Genomic DNA, 19,193 nt, shown 5'->3' with positions numbered 1-19,193 from the left:
CTTGCTCTCTGGTTGGAGGTTGGGGGTCGGGGGAGGAGACAGGATTTGCCAACTGCAGATAGTTTGTGCAATTGTGTGACACTTGGAATTTTGAGGACTTGGGGGTATATAAATGCTAGGGTCTTGAGGGTTGGTGGGTGGGTGGTTGGTGGTTGTTGGTGGTGGTGGTGACGGTGGTGGTTATGATTATTATTGGTGGTGGTAGTGGGCTGTTGGTCACAGTTTGTTAAGGAGTCATGCACAAAGAAGAAACACCAACAAGAAGAAATTAGATATCCTGACAGTGAGGATCAAACTTGCATCTTGGAACTCAGTGACCCTACTCAGCAGGAAGTAGTCAAAGGATAGCATCAACCCCTTTTTTACCCCCGATTTTATTCAGGGATCTCTTTTCTTTCCTTTCTATCCTTTCTTCCTTTTATCTAGTGTTAGAGGATTGAACAGGTAGAAGAAAGGGGATGGAGAAGGGTAAAAGAAAGAAGAACCCACAATGTAGCAAATGCCAGCTAAATAAGAGTGCATCAGATCCCCTGGGACCTGAGTTATAGATGGTTGTGAGCTACCATCCAAGTGGCTGGAAATCAAACCCATATCCTCTAGAATAACAATCAGTGCTCTTAACCTCTGGATCATCTCTCCAGTCCTATAACCGTATGTGATTCTTAAAGGTTATGTACTGTTCTAGACCCTGCAAATAAAAAGATACATTTCATACACATAGTGCTAGCGTTCTAGGGCATATTGTCAAGCACAGAAGCTTGTACCCAAACTGTTGGGTACATTTTCTAGTACACAGGCTCACAATGAGACCCCAGAGGCATAACTGACCAACTGATTTTGAAATCTTCATAGAAGAGATAATGTTGGATATGGATTCCCAAAGAATGATTGTCCTAACCCAAGAATCAGGAAGAATAAGTCCACAACATGTTGACATGGCCACAGGAACTATTTGTATTGCTTTTTATACATGTACCTTGATTAGGTAATAGCACCAGCCAGGGATGTGGTCAGGAGGTCTGTGACATCTAAAGGAATGCCTGATTCTAGGTCTAGGAAGGCATCTCTCAAGAGACAACTATACACATAAAACAAACAACTGGCCTTGTATGAGGGCAGCTTCCCTGCTTCTGCTTCTGGTCCAGCCTCCAAGTCCAAAATAGAGGTAGGTTTCCAAAATGGTGTTTCTATTCTTTCTTTGCAAGACAAGAGACAGAGAATTCTTGGGGTTGGTCATTTCCATCGTTCATTAGTCAGCTTTCAAGTTGTGATGTTCCTGATAATTTATCAAAGTGTGGTATACAGACCCCACAGCCTTACTTTCAAATTGCTGATCTTGAAAATTCTTGACTCCACCCCAGACCTGCTCAGTCAGACCAGTGTCCATTATAAAGAGTCTTTAGTGCCATTTTGATAGATTCTTGGTAAGTCAATTGATCAAATAAACTCTTTGCCTCTTATAGCAACACTTCCATGAGCCTCAACTTCCTGGACTGACCCCTAAAGTCAACTTCAACTTTCATGTGATAGTCTCCTCTGTGTTACTGAGCTCCTCTGAGTCTTATTACTGTACCCTTTCCTAGCAATTGACCTTTCTTTTCTACATTTACTGTATCATTAATGGGGATAGGCAGTAATGTGTATGACAGTGACACAGTACAGACTTGTAAAGAGCAGAGAGACAGTACAGAGAATCTGGTATGGTGATCTGACCCTTTAGAAAAGATCTAATATTAGCAGTTGTCCATGACTGCTGTACCTTTCATTCTGAGCACAGTATGGTGGATGGTTCTATGTTAATGCATAAAAGCCATGGAAGGGATATTTTGTACTCCATGTGCACTTCACCCAGATTATGAAACCTGACTAAACCATCTCTATAAAGCACATAAAAAGTAAGTTATGTTGTGGATTTTGAGTACCTTTTCTTTTTTTAAGGCATTTTTTATTAGATATTTTCTTCATTTACATTTCAAATGCTATCCCCAAAGCCTTCTATACCCTCCCCCCACCCTGCTCCAGCTTCCTGGCCCTGGCATTCCCCTGTACTGGGGCATATGATCTTCGCAATACCAAGGGCCTCTCCTCCCATTGACTAGGCCATCCTCTGCTACATAAGCAGCTAGAGACACAGCTCTGGGGTTTGCTGGTTAGTTCATATTGTTGTTCCTGCTATAGGGTTGCAGACCCCTTTAGCTCCTTGGGTTCTTTCTCTGGCTCCTTCATTAGGGGCCCTGTGTTTCATCCAATAGATGACTGTGAGCATCTGCTTCTGTATTTGCCAGGCACACTATTTGCAAAACACATGAAACTCAAGAAGAAGGAAGACCAAAGTGTGGATACTTCACTGCTTCTTAGAATGGGGAACAAAATACCATGGAAGGAGTTACAGAAACAAATTTCAGAGCTGTTATGGAAGGAAAGACCATCCAGAGACTGCCCCACCTGGGGATCCATCCCATATACAACCACCAAACCCAGACACTATTGCATATACCAGCAAGATTTTGCTGACAGGACCCTGACATAGCTCTCTCTCTCTTGTGAGTACTGTTTCTTCTTCCATTGTCTTTAGTTCTTCAGGACTATGTAAAATAACCACCACTAGGTCCATCACTATTTATTCCTCTTCCCAACACATAAGTGTGTTTGCTTCTATGTTCAGCCCATCAAAAAGGCCTATAGATACAGCTTCATTAATGAAGATATTTAGAGAATACATTTCTATACAATTGTAATATGTATAGGAAACCCTAATTTAAGAGATTAGAATTGACTAAGCATGAGTTGAACAACAGGTTGCCATGAAGGCTCTATCATCAAACATCTCTTTGGGAAGTACATTCTAGATCCAGCAATCATCTCCAAAGCAGAATTATTTTCAATGTCTTTCTCAGGTCATTTCCAGAGTACCTAGAAGCCTTGAAGAATTTAATCCTTGAACAAGCTTCTGTCTTCTCTCTCAATAGGGAATGGTGTCTTTAGTGTGTGTTGTGTGTGTACATGTGTATGCATATATAGGGCAGAAGTCAGTATCAGAGGATCTGCCTAGTCACTCTCCACCTTAAATTTTTAAGACCATTTCTCTCAGTGAACCTAGAGAAAACATAATTGGCTAAACTGGTTGGACTACAATTCCCATGGATCCTCTTGTCTTTGTCTCCCAACTCTGGGATTATAGGAATGTGCTTCTTGCACTGTTTTGTTGTTGTTGCTGCTGTTGTTGTTTCTTGATGCTGGTTGATCAATCTCAGGCCCTCAGGCTTCTTTGTCATCCGAATCATCTTTTTCACCCCAGGCACTGTGACTTAAACTTACTTTAGCTTAAACATTTCCTTGAACAGGCCTATGGAACACAGGGACATGTGGGACATAGTCTTTGTTTTTGCCACAATGTTTCCTTATGCTTTAAGATACAGGCACAGTTCTAGAAAGAAAATTATTCTAGAACTCAAAGGAGAAAAGCACCATGAAATTGTGTCTCCCACTTGCTTCAGGAAAGACAGTCTTGAATTTGGGTTCACTCTCAATGAGTTCTATCCTTTCCTCCTGTCACTGTAGCTGAGTGCTACCCCTGGCAACTTAACCCAAAGTAAACATGTGTGACATTAGCTTAAAAAACTGTCTCCTGTGCAAAAAGTTCAAGATAAGTCAAGCAACTTTCAAAGACACACTGGTATAACATGGTACTCTGGGTAGGAAACCAAAGGCCCATGCTCTGGGTGAGTCTGGTGCTATGCTGTGAGCAAGGAGGTTTGAGTGAGGCATGTACACTTTATGAAATGGGACATTGGTGACTCATGTCTGGATGGGTTGGTGACTTGCATCCAAACTGAGTGTTCATGTTTGTTTGTCTGTTTGTTTGTTTGTTTTTTCGAGACAGGGTTTCTCTGTGTAGCCCTGGCTGACCTGGAACTCACTTTGTAGACCAGGCTGGCCTCGAACTCAGAAATCTGCCTGTCTGTGCCTCCCAGGTGCTGGTATTAAAGGCGAGCACCACCACCGCCTGGCTCTGAGTGTTCATTTGAAATACCTCCTTGGCAAGAAATAGCAGTCCTTGCTCTTATCACGGAGTCCTGTATGAGTTCATTTCAGAATGTCAAAATGCCATCAAAACGTGGAATTTTCCATGACTTCAAATCCAACCTCTTCCACACAATGTACAACTTCAATTTTGGTTTCATTTAAAGGTTTCTGCAAAACAAAGCAACTTCCTTACAGGTCTTTTAGAGAACATTTCATCTTTGATTTATTTTTTCTTTCTTTTCTTTACTTTTTTCTTTTTTTTTTTTTTCACAGTTGGTTTGAAGTAACTTTTAAATAACAGTAGTCTGTTTAGAAACTAGGAAAAGTCAAGTCGGAAGAAGAAACTGTAGCTATAAACTTATCTCCTAAATATACCCTATTCCATTTTCTCAGCCTTTCTTGAAGCATAAAGCTTTAACAATTGTGATGAAGTAACAGGGACACACAGATTTATTTTTATAAAATGTATTATTATTGTTGTTGAAGGTCTTCTGCCATTGAGATATATTGCCCTAGCCCTTGCATAGGTATGTGGATTTTTTTTCTTTATATCATCATATACTCATATAGCACATTTTCAACACTCATTCCAATCCACAAAAAGGGAATAATTGGAAAATATTGGAAAGAATCTGAAAAACCCAGCATAAATAGTTCTGAATCACATATACTTTATATTATATAGTGGGAATAATATGGGGGAAGAAATCTCTCTGGTTACCATTGAAAAAAAGTCAACTAGAAACTCATCTCTAAGAAATCTAAAAATCACAGTAAGATCTTAAAAAATGGTAACTTTCTTTTGACTATTGCAAAATAAATTCTGTGCTGAAGTCTGAAAAAACAAAACCTTGCTAAGCAACAGCTCCAGGATTACCATTGTCTTCTGTGGTCTGTGATTTTTGAGCATTCCTACCAAGTATGGAGGTGTAAGTTTCAGTAAGCCCCTAAACCCACTGCTTTGCATCTTTCGCTTCAGACAAGTGTTCTTGTTATTATTCCTCAGACTAGGAAGTGTAATAGCCACCCCCGCAGCATTTTGCAGTGAGCTTATTTGAAGTAATTTTAAGAGGATTTACAGTGTGGGGTGGAATGTGTAGATTCTAAGCAAATGCTGGCGGCACCATTTTATATCAGGAATTTGAGTGTCACAGCCTTTGATATCTGCAAGCAGTTTTGAACTACATTCTTACCCTCATCAAATCAGCTCTCAAAATGGAGAGCTTCATTTTCCACTAGTGAGTTACTTCCCAGTGGTCATGGGGCCAATGGCAGGAATGGACCTTCTTTTCTTGGATCAGAGTTCCCAGGAATAGAATGCAATGGATGGCTGTTACCTTTGGGTGGAGAGGCTGGAACACAACATGACTGCATGTAGTCGAGCTGTGGTCAGCTCTTTACTTGTTCACTCTATCTTAGGTTGAAATTTTAGACCATAATACTGGTAACACTTTTTTTCTCAGTCCCTAATAATCTGTTCATATTTCCTACTTGCCTCTCCCTTTGCTACAATCTTTCATATAAAATTCTGCAATGGATTCACAGAGTAAGTTACTCTGAGAAGCCAGGCAATGTTGATATTAACCCTATGCATATACTGAAACCAACTAGTCTACTCCAAGTCATTCTAAAAACATGACTTGATTTTAATTATCAACAATCCAGAAGCCCGGAAAGTAAGCTCTTAAACCAGTTTCCTTCACCAGTTGCAGCATATTAACATAACCTTTCTAGGCTCTATAGGGAAATGAGGTATCAGCCTTCAAATGTCCCATTAAGAAAACAAGACAAATGGTGGAAGTGTCACTTTGACTCCAGTCTGCTTTCCTCTGGCACAACAAAGAGGAAGGAACAGTCACACTTAAATGAACAGAGGTAGATCTACACATGGCTTGCTCCTTTCCAAAGAACCATATGTGAGCCAGTGTGGGTGATCTGTTCCCTCAGTGAAGAGTACCAGGATCAAACACAGGGCACTATGACAGCCAACATCAATTCCTTACTTCAGTAGCTTAGTAACCTACTGTCTATAAGTTATTCCAAATTGAAATTACCAAGGACTCTAAAGAATCCTTGAGATTTGCTGAAAGTAACCATTTTGGTGACTTTTTCATCAACTTCTGTCTTCCTCTATAACTAGCCATGAGATTCTTTATCCACATTGGTTGAAGAAACATCTAAGTCTATTAGGAAAGTTCCTAGATCTAAATCAGAAGTTAGTAAATGAAGCCCACTCTGGCTTGTTATCTCATTTTGTGAATAAAGTTTTATAACACAGCCATGTTTATTCATTAGTACATTTGCCATAGACACACTATAACAAACAATTCTACCATAAATGTTTATTATGTCTTTATCTGAAGAGTTTGCTATCTTCGATCGGTAGCCAATCTACTGAAAGATAAGGTCAACAGAGTGCAATATTACAGAAATACACAGAAAAGCTTGACATGTTGCTGACAGAAACTAAAGAAGACCTCAATATATGAACATGCTGGCAATAGGATTAGAATGTTGCTCCCTCCACCCCAATTAACCACAAAAGTTCAGATTTACCAGAGCTTTCCAGTGCCCTGCCTTTAAACCCAGAATTCATGAGGCAGTCAAGTGGATCTGCCAGTTTAAGGTCAGTTTGGTCTTCATAGCAAGTCCTAGTAGGGTCAGAGCTACATAGTGATATCTTCTCTTAAAAGAAAAAAATCCTGCTGCCTATATTCTTCCCTTCCCCTCTCACCACTCTTTTCTGCCTTCTAGGAAACTGATAGGTAGGCTCTAAAATGTGTAATAATTCAAAACATTTAACAAAAATGTCTTAGGGAGGATCACTTTTAGACCTCTGCCTACATGATGTCAATTTTACAACAAAGCTATAGTAATCCTGACAACATTGTTTTGTCAGGTTCTCATCTGTGCCTCTTATGTGCAGAAAAGGAACAGGAAAAATTCCTGTTCTTAGAGTAATTAACAGAGATCATTTAAAAGATGGTGTATATGAAATGGAAATTCAGGTTTAAATGGCAAGAACCATTATTATTGAATAAGACTTTCCCAAAATGTAGATGTCGAGACAATAATATCTATAGCTAATTTTACACACAAATATACATACACACACATGCACACATGTGCACATGCACACATACATATGCATGTGAAACAGACATACATACAAATACACATACATACATACATACAGGTATTAACTGGCACATGTATACATTGACATACAGAGGAATCTTGATAACCTGATACTCATCCCTGGGTACTTAGGATGTCACCTCTTTGTATTTTTTAGTATTACCTCATATTCAGTCACCACCGGGAGATCTTTGATGTTACTCTTCGGGGCCGGAACCGGTGGAAACAACCTGGTCCATAGATGACACCTGACAATAGGGAAGGAACTGGATGAGTATAAACAATCCACTTGCCCAAATTTCTACTCAAACATTGAGTAAATTAGTTCCATGTGTAGCTGTGTTATAAATTTAGATTCTCCATTGGCTAAGATTTCTAAACATCTTCACCATTGAAGACCTTGGGTTGCAGCCAGGCTGGGATGTGGCTTCTGAGATCTCCAAGCAAGAGGAAGGCAGAACCGATTCACATTGGCACTCATTGGCAAACCTGACGTCTAAAGCTGGTCAGCAGCAGCTTTCTCTTGGCTACTCAGTCACTGCTCATTCTAGCTTTTCTCCTTTAGTTGTGATGATTTCACCGTTCCCTCTTTTCTTTCCCTTTCCTTTGAACTGCTGCCTGTCACCCACACTCAGCATCTAAGAATAACTTGGTAATGGGTAATGCCATTTACTATGGCAGTTACAGCCTAAGTTCTTAGAATAAAGCAGAACATTGCCTTAGTGATAGATGGAAAGGGAGGGGTAGATGTGGGGGAGATCAGATGTAGCCATTTGCAGGCTGTAAGATAAGATGTGAGATCTATGAAGCCTTTAGAGAATCTGCAGTTTAACTAAGGATAGTCACCTCACTGGACCAGGAACTTGAAAGCCAAGGCAGAGGTCAACCTCTGACCACAGAGGCCCATATGGGAAGGCAGTGTAGTGATTTAAAACTTGGTTTAATTGCTGCCTTTTTATAGGAGATGTCAAAAGACAAAGAAGTGTGGAAAGGGGAGCCATGAAGGAAAAGAACACAGTGGCCAAAACCTCTATAGAAATTTAAATAGCAGATTTGAGGAGTGTGAGGTGGCTGGGGACTGTGCTGTGTCTTGTGTAGCTGCTGTGTGCCATGTTTTATTTTTGGCTCCTCTCTTCCCTGCCAGTAAAGGCATCCTAAAGCACCATGATGTTAATCTCACCTGATAACCAGGAACCCTTACACAGGAAGGAAATGCAGCCCTGGAATGGAAATAATACCTACACTCTGCAGATGAGTGAGAAGATTAACAAGACGAAGCAGGCGGCTGTTGGGAGCACAATTAGACGCCATTCTACCAAGGGCTTCCTTTCCTTTCCTGGTTCAAAGGTGAAGAAAGAGAAAGCAAAGTCAAAGTCAGGGAGGATAAATAAAATTAGAAGGATGGGGCATCAGAGGGCTTGGGTTTGAATTGAAGGTGCTGGGTGGTGCTGGTCAAGGATGAGCAGCTAGTAGAGCATGGAGCCTCAGACATCTCCTCTGCCAAAGGAGCTAACACCCATCTCACAATATTGTTCTAGGGGAAAGGACACTAAGGACTTTTCAATCATTACTAATTTAAGCCTGATTATTTCAGTAATCAGCCAGTGTTTTGGAACCCACCTGTACCCCATGCCACCTGGGTACTGGTGCTTAGAGCTTCAGATGCCTAGTAGGGTGTTAGGTGGAAAAGCTACAAAAGCACAAGACTATTCAGAAACCTCATTAGAGTAGAATGAAATCTATTTCCATAGTGGCATCTACCTACTTGGAAATGAAACTTAGGGAGGAAGTATGTGAAAATATTCATAGTGGTGCAAGTATTAGAATCTACAGTACACACTGTATGGCTGTAATTATCCTCAAAGCCCCTATTCCCCTCATTTCCCATTTCATAGAACAGGATGTAAAAAACTGTCATTGGTCAGCACAGGAAGTGTTTTGCATACCATCCTATTCTCTAATGGGCTCCTATTCTCTATACTGTAGACACTTCTGTGACCTTTAAAGACTACATCAGACTGTGAAAAGCAAGGTGGGATGGGAGGGTAAGGGAGGTACTTGTTAGTCTATTTAATTTCAGGAATGCAGACCTGAAAAATCAAAGGTTTCTGATTAAATGGCTCTATTGGAAGTAGTTTTCGTTTGTGTTATCTGCTGGACTCACTTTCAGAGATCAAAAGCAAATCCTGAGTTACAGTTAGTTCTCTTTCCTAGGGAGAGAGCTGATTCATTCATTCATTCATTCATCCATCCATCCTTCCATCCACCCACCCATGCATCTACCCATCTGTCCATTTAGTAAGTATCTGTTAGACTCTTGTCAGGTACACAAGTTAAGGTGACTCAGTGATTAAGAGAATGCATTTGACACCTCCAATTCTTCAGCTTGAAGTCCATCAGAGGAGATCTGCAGAAAGCAAATAATGACTCAGGTCATGATTTGAGGATAGTTGTACTAAGAAAGCACTGTGGCAAGGTTCAAACCATGTTACTCCAGGATAAAAAGCAAGAAAAAAACAAACCTTAGGTTTGCTATGATTTCTTCTATACAACAAGGAATGCATGTAAATGGGGATTTTTGAGTATTTCTGAATATCCTAGGGCTTAAAAAAAAACCCTTCAAGTCATTCAAAGCCCTACAAACTGTCCAATTATCACAGGAAAGAAATGTCTGGATTTAATGCTGGCAGTTCTTGCCTCTCCTCATCTCTTCCCTTTCCTTGGTCAGGTTTCTTCTCCACTTTCCCAAAGCTTTAATCTCCTCCTTAATCCCCTCATTTCTGCTTTCGAATATTCATAGAATCCTTTATCTTGACTAAGCTATGACCCTGTTCCACCATCTTCCCTAGCTATCATCAAATACTGTCTTCTCTCACTGCCCAGACTGGATTCTTGAATAAAGGTTCAGGCTTCTGTGTCCCTAAACTGGGCTGCCTTGTCTGGCTGCAGTGGAAGAGGATCCACCTAACCCTGCAGAGACTTGATGTGCCACGGTGGGGGAATAGCCAGGGGAGCCCCCACCCTCTCAGAGGAGAAGGGGAACTGGGAACAGGGGGATTATGTGAGGGGCAGCAATCAGGATATAAAAAGAATTAATAAATCATAGAAAAAATGATTCAGACTTCTGTATTTTCATACCTCAGAAACTCCTTTTATAGTCACTGGAAATGTCGTTCTTAAAAAAAAAAAAAACCCAAAAGATCCCTAATTTCTGTCCTAACTTTGTCTTCTGTTCTCTCCCCTAAATTTCTTCTTTTCTTTTAATGTAAGTTTTGAGGCAAGGTCTCATGTATTCCTAGACTGGCCTCAAACTCAACATGTTGTGGAGGGTGAACTTGAATTTCTGATCTTCCTGCCTCTACTTCCTAAGTGTTCTACTGCATCTCCTTTATGTACTTCGGGAGATTAAATTCATTGCTTTGTGTATCCTAAACAAGCATTCTACCAAATGAGCCACCTCTCCATCCCACTTTAAAAATGTTATTAGTTGGGGCTGGAGAGATGGCTCAGTGGTTAAGAGCACTGACTGCTTTTCCAGAGGTCCTGAGTTCAATTCCCAGCAACCACATGGTGGCTCACAACCATCTGTAATGGGATCTGGTGTCCTCTTGTGGTGTATCTGAAGAGAGTGACAATGTACTCATATAAATACAATAAATGAATCCTTCAAAAAATGTTATTAGCATATGTTAATTACTCAAAAATCACAGGACTCATTATGACATCTTCATATATGTATATAATATACTCCTAACATATCATTGCCTTCTCTATTTTGAATTCAAACTGTCCACAGCTGAGTTCAGGGAAGCCATGGCTCCTTGCTGAAAGAATCCCATTCTTCAATGGCACTTCCCTCTTTTAAAATTCCAGCAGGTTCCCTTTCAGTGCACTCTTCGGCCATTTCTTATCACAGTCTCTTCTTTGAGCATTGACAAGTTTGTTTTTAGACATACAGATTTTCATTCCATGAAATCCCAAAGTCTTTCCTTTTCCTGACACTGCCCTGACATGTAGCTCTAGGTTTAGACTATACAATCCCCAAAGCCCACAGTCATTTGTGTATTTTGCCAACCTGACAAAACACAACCAAATTTGTGTTCTACGTTTCATCAAACCTACTGTTACCCAGGCATGAGGCTGCACAGCTGTAATCTCAGAATCTGAATAGCCAAGATAGAAGGAGGGTGAGTTAGAGACGCCCCTTCCCCAGGGCTATAACAAGGGAGAGGCTGTTTCAAAACAACAAAAGAAACGAAAGCAGTCAGTAATTACTTCTTTCACCAGCTTCCTCATTTCAGTCTCTGTCTTTTCAATACCCAAACCGAATCCTTGGAGACACATAGATATTTCCTTAGATTTCGTATAGCTCCTCTTCCTTCCTCACACCCTCAGCATACCTGATTCCTATGTACACTCATAAATGTAAGGTTTTATGCTTCTGACGCCTGCATCTGTCCTTGCTTAGTCTAGAGACCTCGGTTCCAGACCCTGCACAGTGAAGGTGGACATTTTGGTCACCTCACCTCAGACCAAGTTATAACACCGGAGCCTGCAAATCCATCACACTCCTGATTCTTTTGTTTTTTTTTTTTTTTTTTTTCTGGTAATATTTATTCTATCCAGGCCTCTACCACTTCCGTACACACCCTTTACACAAGACTAATTTTACAAAAGCAGTATATTTTCACCTGTAGTAGTTTGGAAGTTATACAGTACAAAAATATAAAAGTCATCACTCTCAAGGATTAACTGAAAACTTCTTCTCTGCACATATTTTTATATGTACATTTTTGAGTGGCCAGACACAGTGTACGCCGTTAATTTACTCCCAGGGCTCCCTGTGCAGATATAGAAAAACTAAAACAGAGAAAGGGAGTGAAGTCCACTGAGGACACACAACTGTCATTCAGGGCAACAAGAAACAAAGCCAATAACTGCATCCCTCAATCTAGCGCAGGGTTCCCAGCCCATTCCTCTCCCTCTGTAACACTGAGAGTGCTGTGTGTGCTGGCTTTGTATATTCTGGCATTTCTTTATGGAGTTCAGGCGTTCTTCACTCATCCTATTCTAGGTGTTTAATTATTTAGCTTACTGTAGGTGTTGCTTTGTTATCAAGAACCACGCCCTGAGCATCATCACCTTTACGGCTGGGTCTACTTTTACTGTGGGGAAAGCTTGTTTTGTGTCAGATGTGTGTTTCTGAAGCCTCCTCTTTACTCAACAGTATTCGAATGTGATTTCTTGCATTGAATTTACCTGACAAGTTATGTTTTCTCTGAGGTGAAGCTCACAATGCTTGTGTTCTTGAGCATAAGTTCTTTCTTCACGTGGTCGTATGGGGAGGGAGCCTGGAGAGGCTAGGCTCTGGAAGTAATTAAAGGTGTACCCTGTATCTGGCCACTCAAAAAAAAAAAAAAAACACTGGCCATGACTATGTGAGGTTGGCTGCTCTACAAATGCCCAGTGTCCTTGACATTCTCAAGCTATAGGTGGCACTGAGGCACTTTGGTAAAATCCTGAGCTAGAGCTAGAGAGATGGTTCAGCAATTAAATGCTTATACTGCTCTAGCAGAGGTCTGGAGTTTGCTTCGCAGCACCCATTTGAGATGGCATAGAACCATCTTAAGGCCCTTACTTCAAGCAATCTGAGCCCTTCTGGCCTCTGAAGGCATCACATGCATGAACACAAACACACACTCAGACACACCCACATACTTAGAAAAAAATCTTTTAAAATTTTTTATGTCTGTTATAAGCAGGCGTTTGCACACACTGGAATAGTGAGATGTGCCTATCACCCCAGCGTTTGAGAGACAGGAGGATAAAAGCAAGTCAGAGACCAGACTGATCAACATAGCAAGTTACAGGCTAGTCAGGACTGCATAGTATATTATTATTATTATTAATTGTTGTTGTTGTTTTCTTCTCCTAAAAAAGGGCATTGAATATTATTAACCATGTCATCTATTTGTTCAGAACTATTTTACAAAGACACACAGCAAAACTTTGAGTCCTGTGAGAAGAACAAAAAGTGGTGTAACTATTATCGTGGTCACACACTCAGTCATTTGTGGCTCAAATTGTACAATATCCACTAGCCTGATATGCCAAGTCCTGATAACAATACCGTTATCCTCGGACCATGATTACAAAAAATCTTTTCAACTGACTTAGCCACTTTACCTCTTATGTAGATAAGTGAAGATTCTCAGTAAAGGAGAAAATATCATGGAGGGCAAGGCAACTGATTATAGTTCCTCCAACTAATAAACTTCTCATGATGTGGAAATTACTGCATCGGAAGTGTATTTACAACAATGTTTGGAAGGAGTTAGCCAGCCTCTCCCTTATGACCACAGGAAGAGCAGAACTTGTGCTCAAGAACATAGGCATTGTGAGCCTCGCCTCAAAGGAAATATACATTGACAGGCAAATTCAGTATGAAAAATCACGTTCACATACTGCCGACTAAAAATGACTTGTAAATTTTTATCAGTTCAGTTATTAAAATTTTATCTCTACTTTTTTCAACATTTATTTCTTTTATGATAGAAGATTGTAGGCACATGGTACATGTGTGCGCATCAAGGGACAACACAAGGTACATGTGTGTACATCAAGGGACAACATGTCAGATTGGATTCTCTCCTTTCACCATGTGGGTCTCAGGGATTGAATGAGATGATCATGATCATGCTAGGCAGCAAGAACCTTTACCTACTGAGCTATCTCACTAGTTCTTTTATGAATGGGGAGGGAGGGAGGAGAGAGAGAGAGAAAGAGAGAGAGAGAGAGAGAGAGAGAGAGAGAGAGAGAGAGAGAGTCAGCTAGCAAAATTAATAAGCCTTTCAGTACGCTAAAAGTTGAGCAATGTTTTCAGATGTCCTAGGACACATGACCTCCTCTGAGCTGGGATGCATGACCTCAGAGGTTTCCTCTCTAATCTCCTGGGCAAGGCTCTAAGTTCAATCCTGAGGCTGGAGTTGGGAGGTAGGAATAGAAAGAAGAAAGAAAAAAAAAGAAGTTCTAGGTAACTGGAGTCATTTGTTTTAAAGGGCATATTTTTTTTTTACATGCTATTAATCATGAAGCCACAGATGTTTCTTACAAAATCATTGGGTACTCTCAGTTGATTATACAGATGAGTTTTTGAGAAGGGAAGTGTCATAGTCTACCTATGGAAAAGCCCTCAGCTCCTCCACTTCATGTCTGGGTGTTCTGCAGACCTTACTAACTCAGTGTATTCAGAGACCTCAGTCATAGGGTTCTGTAGGCTTTGGTTTCCATTTCTGACAGCTCAGCTAGTTAACCGTAAAACAAAGAACGTCATGGAAATTCTGTGGGAAGCGTGCACTGGATGGGGTGGGATGGTGACAACAGAGGTCAGGAAATCTCTGGGTGATGATACGCTAGCCTTGCTCTGGCTGCCTTTGCCTGCCCTGAAGCTCCATCAAATGACTCATACTTTGGTATGACAGTCTCTCTGGCTCAAGAATCCTGCCATCTATTAGTTGGGACTGACAGATCTAAGGAGGTGGATTTGATTCGGAGGCCAAAGCAGCCTTAATCCATGCAAGTTTGTACTTTCACTGCTTCAGTATTGATTTTGAATCTGACTCCAATTCAACAATAGGTTTCGAGCAAAAGGACTAATTAGCAAATTGATGGAGCCCCTCAAATAAAGCAGCCCTGCTGTGTTTTTAAACCAGCAGGTGATGGAAGAAGTTTAAATGGCATCAACAGGGTTGAGTAATTAAGATGATGTCAATACAGTAGTCTATGATACAGGGTTTAACTAGCTTCCTATGGCTTTCCATTGGTCAGAGGGTGAAGCTGTGGTGTCACACACGAAAGGTTTCCAATTTAAGCAAAAGTCAAATGTCACCTTCTGGGATTGAGCTTTCTGTGGCAGCTTTTAGGTGGACTCTTAGAGATCTCCTGGTTTAAGAAGGCAAGGGGTGGGGGCAGAGAGTAAAAGGTAAAGGCATAAAATCCACAACCCACTGAAAAATGCACAAAGCTGCGGTATCCTGGTGAAACTGGGCTCCGGTGAAGGACAGTGTGGCAAAGCCATGGAGACTGCTCTGTGTACGTGAATGGCTTGGCAAGCTCTGGACTGAGTGGATGCTGGTGGTTTTCATAACCCCCATCAGGCTCCGACTGGATAGATCAGAATAGGGAAAGTACAGGTTTCGTCTCCTCTGCAGACTTCTCAGAAAGAATCAGTGCCTTTCAGAGCTCCTGCAAACCCAGAATCCTTCTCTGTGAGCCACTGTGGAGCCATTTTTCTGTGGACCTGCTGAAATAACTACAGGCTGGCAGCAGAGAGTGTACTGCTGGCTACTGGTATCCAGCAGACACAGAAGTGAGAGGTTTAAGCCTAGTTCTGTCTCTTAGTGCTGAGGTGACCTTCCTTGAGCAGTGTATTTGTTTCACTTTGTGTATTGCTTTGAATCTGGGGTAGGAGTGAATGAGTTAAGACATACAAAGTGCTTAGCATCTGTGCATGTCCACAGAAGCCAATCAGTCCACGTTAGTGGTAATTATGATGGAGATGAATACATTGTGTCAGAGCAAAGGCTAAGCAATGTTAATTACCCCAGATCCTCAAGGGAAAAACCACAGTTGTAGTGCTGCCTGAATACTTAGGTTAGAAGACATAAATGCCAGATATTCTGGGTATAAAGGAAGAAGGGGGTCAGAAGTCATAGTTAATCCTGTACCTCAATGATATGAGTTGAGATAAACATTGCATTGGGATGTCAAGATGGCTTATTCCTACAAGCCTGAAAACCTGAGTTCAGAGCCCACATAAAAGTCTGGTGCAGACGTGCAGGCATTTTTAATCCTGGCAAAATCCTGCAGGAATATGGGCAGATGAGATAGGAGAATGTGTAGAAGTCTGAGGGTGAGCTAGCCTAATTTTTACAACTGCACAAAGACAAATGGGAGAACCAAGATCTGAGGACTGTCCTGTGACTTCCACAGTGGACTGAGGCACATGCATGCCCATAGCCATACACTTATGAATCATGGGTTTCAAATACTGGACAGATGGCTGAGGTGCCCATTCAACAAATCAAGAAGGATTGATCTCCATGTTCTCACAGCATCCCTCAGTCCCTACTAGTTACAAGGTATGGCTGGCACACACCACCCTCTATCGTGAACTTTCCACCTATGGAAAGGCTTCCCCACCCCCAGAGGCTCTTCTCTATATAATCCAGACATTTTACAACTCCCTTCTCTCTCCCTCTTTCTCCCTGTCTCTGCATTTCTTTCTCTCTGCATGCATGTGCTCTCTCTACATAGCTCCCCTGTCTCCCTGTCTGCATCTCCATTTCCCTAGGCTCCTCCTGTGAGCTAAGTGTATCTTCCTTCCCAGACCTGCCTCCAATAAACCTGCCTTCATAGTCTCAATTTAGCTTGAATTGGCTTGTTTCGACGGTAGGAAAAAAATATTGATGAACAGGCACACACACACACGGAGAGACACAAAATGAGTGTCATGCACGACATGAAACATTTAGACAAAAACTGCCTGCAGAGATCAATGGAAACATCTCCAGTGCTTGGCCTATGTGGAGCCTGAGCAGGCCAAGAACTAGTAAAATGAAACCTCTCTGCAACAGTCTACAGCACAAGCAAGGTCTGTCTTCTTGTCTCAGTTTCTCTGACTGGAGCACAATAATTGGGATGAGAACATCAGTCAGCATTCACAGGTATAAAGGTAGTATTGCTGCTGAATTCTAGGCCATTACCAGGTTTGAGCATCTCCCTCTCCCTCTCCTCCCTCTTTCCCTCCCCTCCCTCTCCCCCTCCCCCTCCCCCTCCCCCTCCCTCTCTCTTTATCCCTCTCTATCTTCCTATCTGTTTAGTAACAAATGATATTTGGGGAGATATCCTAAATACTGTGAATAAACTTATCTTACACAGAGCCAGGGATAAAGTCCTTCCTTGGCCTAAGTATTAAGCATGGAAGATTGATTGGTATGGCCACCAAGAGAAGGAAGTAGCTACACCTGAAATTTAAAAATGAAATAAAATAAAATCCTTGGTAGTATGGAACAGAGCCTAAAAGCTTAATGCAACCTTATCTTCAAGATGGTAGACCAATCCCACAGAGCCAAGGTGGTCTGGCCTGAGGCTTATCAGGCAAGATCCAGCCAACCTTGAAACCACAGAAGCCTGAGTCAAAGAAGCAGTTTGACTCAACTGCTATGTCTGCCCAGCTGAAATCCCCCACTTGTAAAGAAAATTCCAAAGTGGCAGCTATGACAGTAGCCGAAGTGGGGTTTCCCTTGCTGCTGATGGCTCACCTATTTTTCTTTCCAAGCATTTCCCCTCTGTCTTGACCCAGAGCTTCCCTTCTTTTACCTTGTAAAACTCTAAAGGGACAGAATTCGTTTGAAAGCCCAGAGAAAGTGAAACTGACCCTTTCCTCGTACCTGTTTCCCTTTCTTCTTCCCTATTCTGCTTTGTTTCTTGTCTCACAACAGTTTGGAAATTTAAGAGGAAAGGATGAGAGCAGACGAGAAAGACAGAGAAGGGCCAACGGGCAGACAGATGAAGGGAGCTGCTCGAAATTTACAGGCACAGAGGAAAGAAGGGGCCACAGCTGGAGCTTGAGTTCCTTTGATAGACTGTGGACCAGGAAGGAAGTACATTCAGTGATCTTCAAGAAAACACCATCTCCTCCCCGCCCTTGAGTCTATAAGCTTCAGGGAGAGGGAAACTGCTTTGCACTTCTGTCATGAGCACCAAGTCAAAGAATAAAAGTCCTCCTTCCATTCAGCACGCACGCCTGGGTGCCGCAGCTGTTGTAGTAATTATTTAATCTCAGTCGGGATATTTCTACCCTGCCTTTGATCATGCAGTTCCCTGATGCAAAACTTTTATATTTATAATAATCCTTTAAATAGCACTAGAGCAGGGCAGATATCTACCATCGAAACTATTAGTATCTACTCCCCAGTCAATAACCCCATGATAAGACTTGCCATATTTTTGCTTGGCTGCTTTTATTCCGACTGGCCAGCCCTCATGGCGAGCTTTCAGAATCTCTTAGCTCATGGCATCTGCTCATCTTTCCCTTGTTCTGCCCTCCTCTCTACCTTCTCAGTTTCTCTGTAACCACATATCTAAAAATCTTGCCTATTTCTAATCTCTCCAGTATTTGGCTGTAGCCATTTTTATTTAACCAATAGTTTTAAATTAAGAAACAATGTTTGCACAACAAAAGCTGGTAAACATGAGATTTCACTCATAGGCACAGAGCTTCAGGTACAGTATTTAGCGATTTTAGCATTACAATGCATAACAACAGATCACAACTAAGCATGCCACGTTGGTTTTTGCTTAGCTCTGACACCCACCCCAGGACAGATATTCCCCTGCATATATCACACACACACACACACACACACACACACACACACATACACACCCTGGCTCACACCATAGCAGGAAAGTGAAGGCCAGAATCAAGTGAAGACTATGAGCAGCATGTCTTTGTTGCTGAAGGATTTGTCCCAGTAGATAGCAGCAGTCACCCTGAAAATGGTGTCCACACTGCTGACTGAGCCATGTGAAAACTGAGGTGACTGAATCTTGTTCTGCACCCAGGTTAAGTGCCACTCATCTTAAGCCTAAAGAAAGCCTTTTAGAAGAACACATTTTCACTCATTTCTAATAATACCAGGTCCTGAGTGGCAGATACAGCCTTCACTGAGAGTGGAGAAAACTCGTTGTTCACATGAAGCAATGGTTCTCCACCTTTATAATGCTATGACTCTTTAATACAGTTCTTCATATTGTGGATAACCCTCAACCATAAAATCTTTTCACTGCATTTCATAACTGTAGTTTTGCTACTGCTATGAATTGTAATTTAAATATCTGATATGCAAAATAGCTGATTTGTGACCTGGGAGGGAGTCATGACCCACAGGTTAAGAACCACTGTTGAGTCCAGTGATTGTCAGTCTAACCTCTTACCAAGAAACAGGTTCAATCCTAACCAGGGT

At 41.5% G+C, this 19,193-nt stretch overlaps 1 protein-coding gene across 1 annotated transcript in view; it reads right to left on the bottom strand.

Annotated features, from left to right (window-relative positions):
• Positions 1-2,048: 2,048 nt before the first annotated feature.
• Il5ra (interleukin 5 receptor subunit alpha) overlaps positions 2,049-19,193 on the bottom strand; it is a 34,269-nt gene continuing 17,124 nt past the window's right edge. Inside the window, exons 8-10 of the mRNA XM_021165798.3 lie at positions 8,407-8,500; positions 7,328-7,412; positions 2,049-4,194 (exon numbers count right to left, since the gene is read on the bottom strand). Of these exons, the coding sequence (XP_021021457.1) occupies positions 4,111-4,194; positions 7,328-7,412; positions 8,407-8,500 (263 nt within the window). The 3' untranslated portion in view covers positions 2,049-4,110. The remainder of the gene's footprint in view (positions 4,195-7,327; positions 7,413-8,406; positions 8,501-19,193) is intronic.

The sequence above is a fragment of the Mus caroli genome, unplaced genomic scaffold (genome assembly GCF_978045245.1).
Source record: "Mus caroli unplaced genomic scaffold, Mus_caroli_1 scaffold_7, whole genome shotgun sequence".
NCBI lineage: Eukaryota > Metazoa > Chordata > Mammalia > Rodentia > Muridae > Mus > Mus caroli.
The sequence above is the reverse complement of the archived record's forward strand: the minus strand, read 5'-3'. Positions and strand labels throughout refer to the sequence as shown.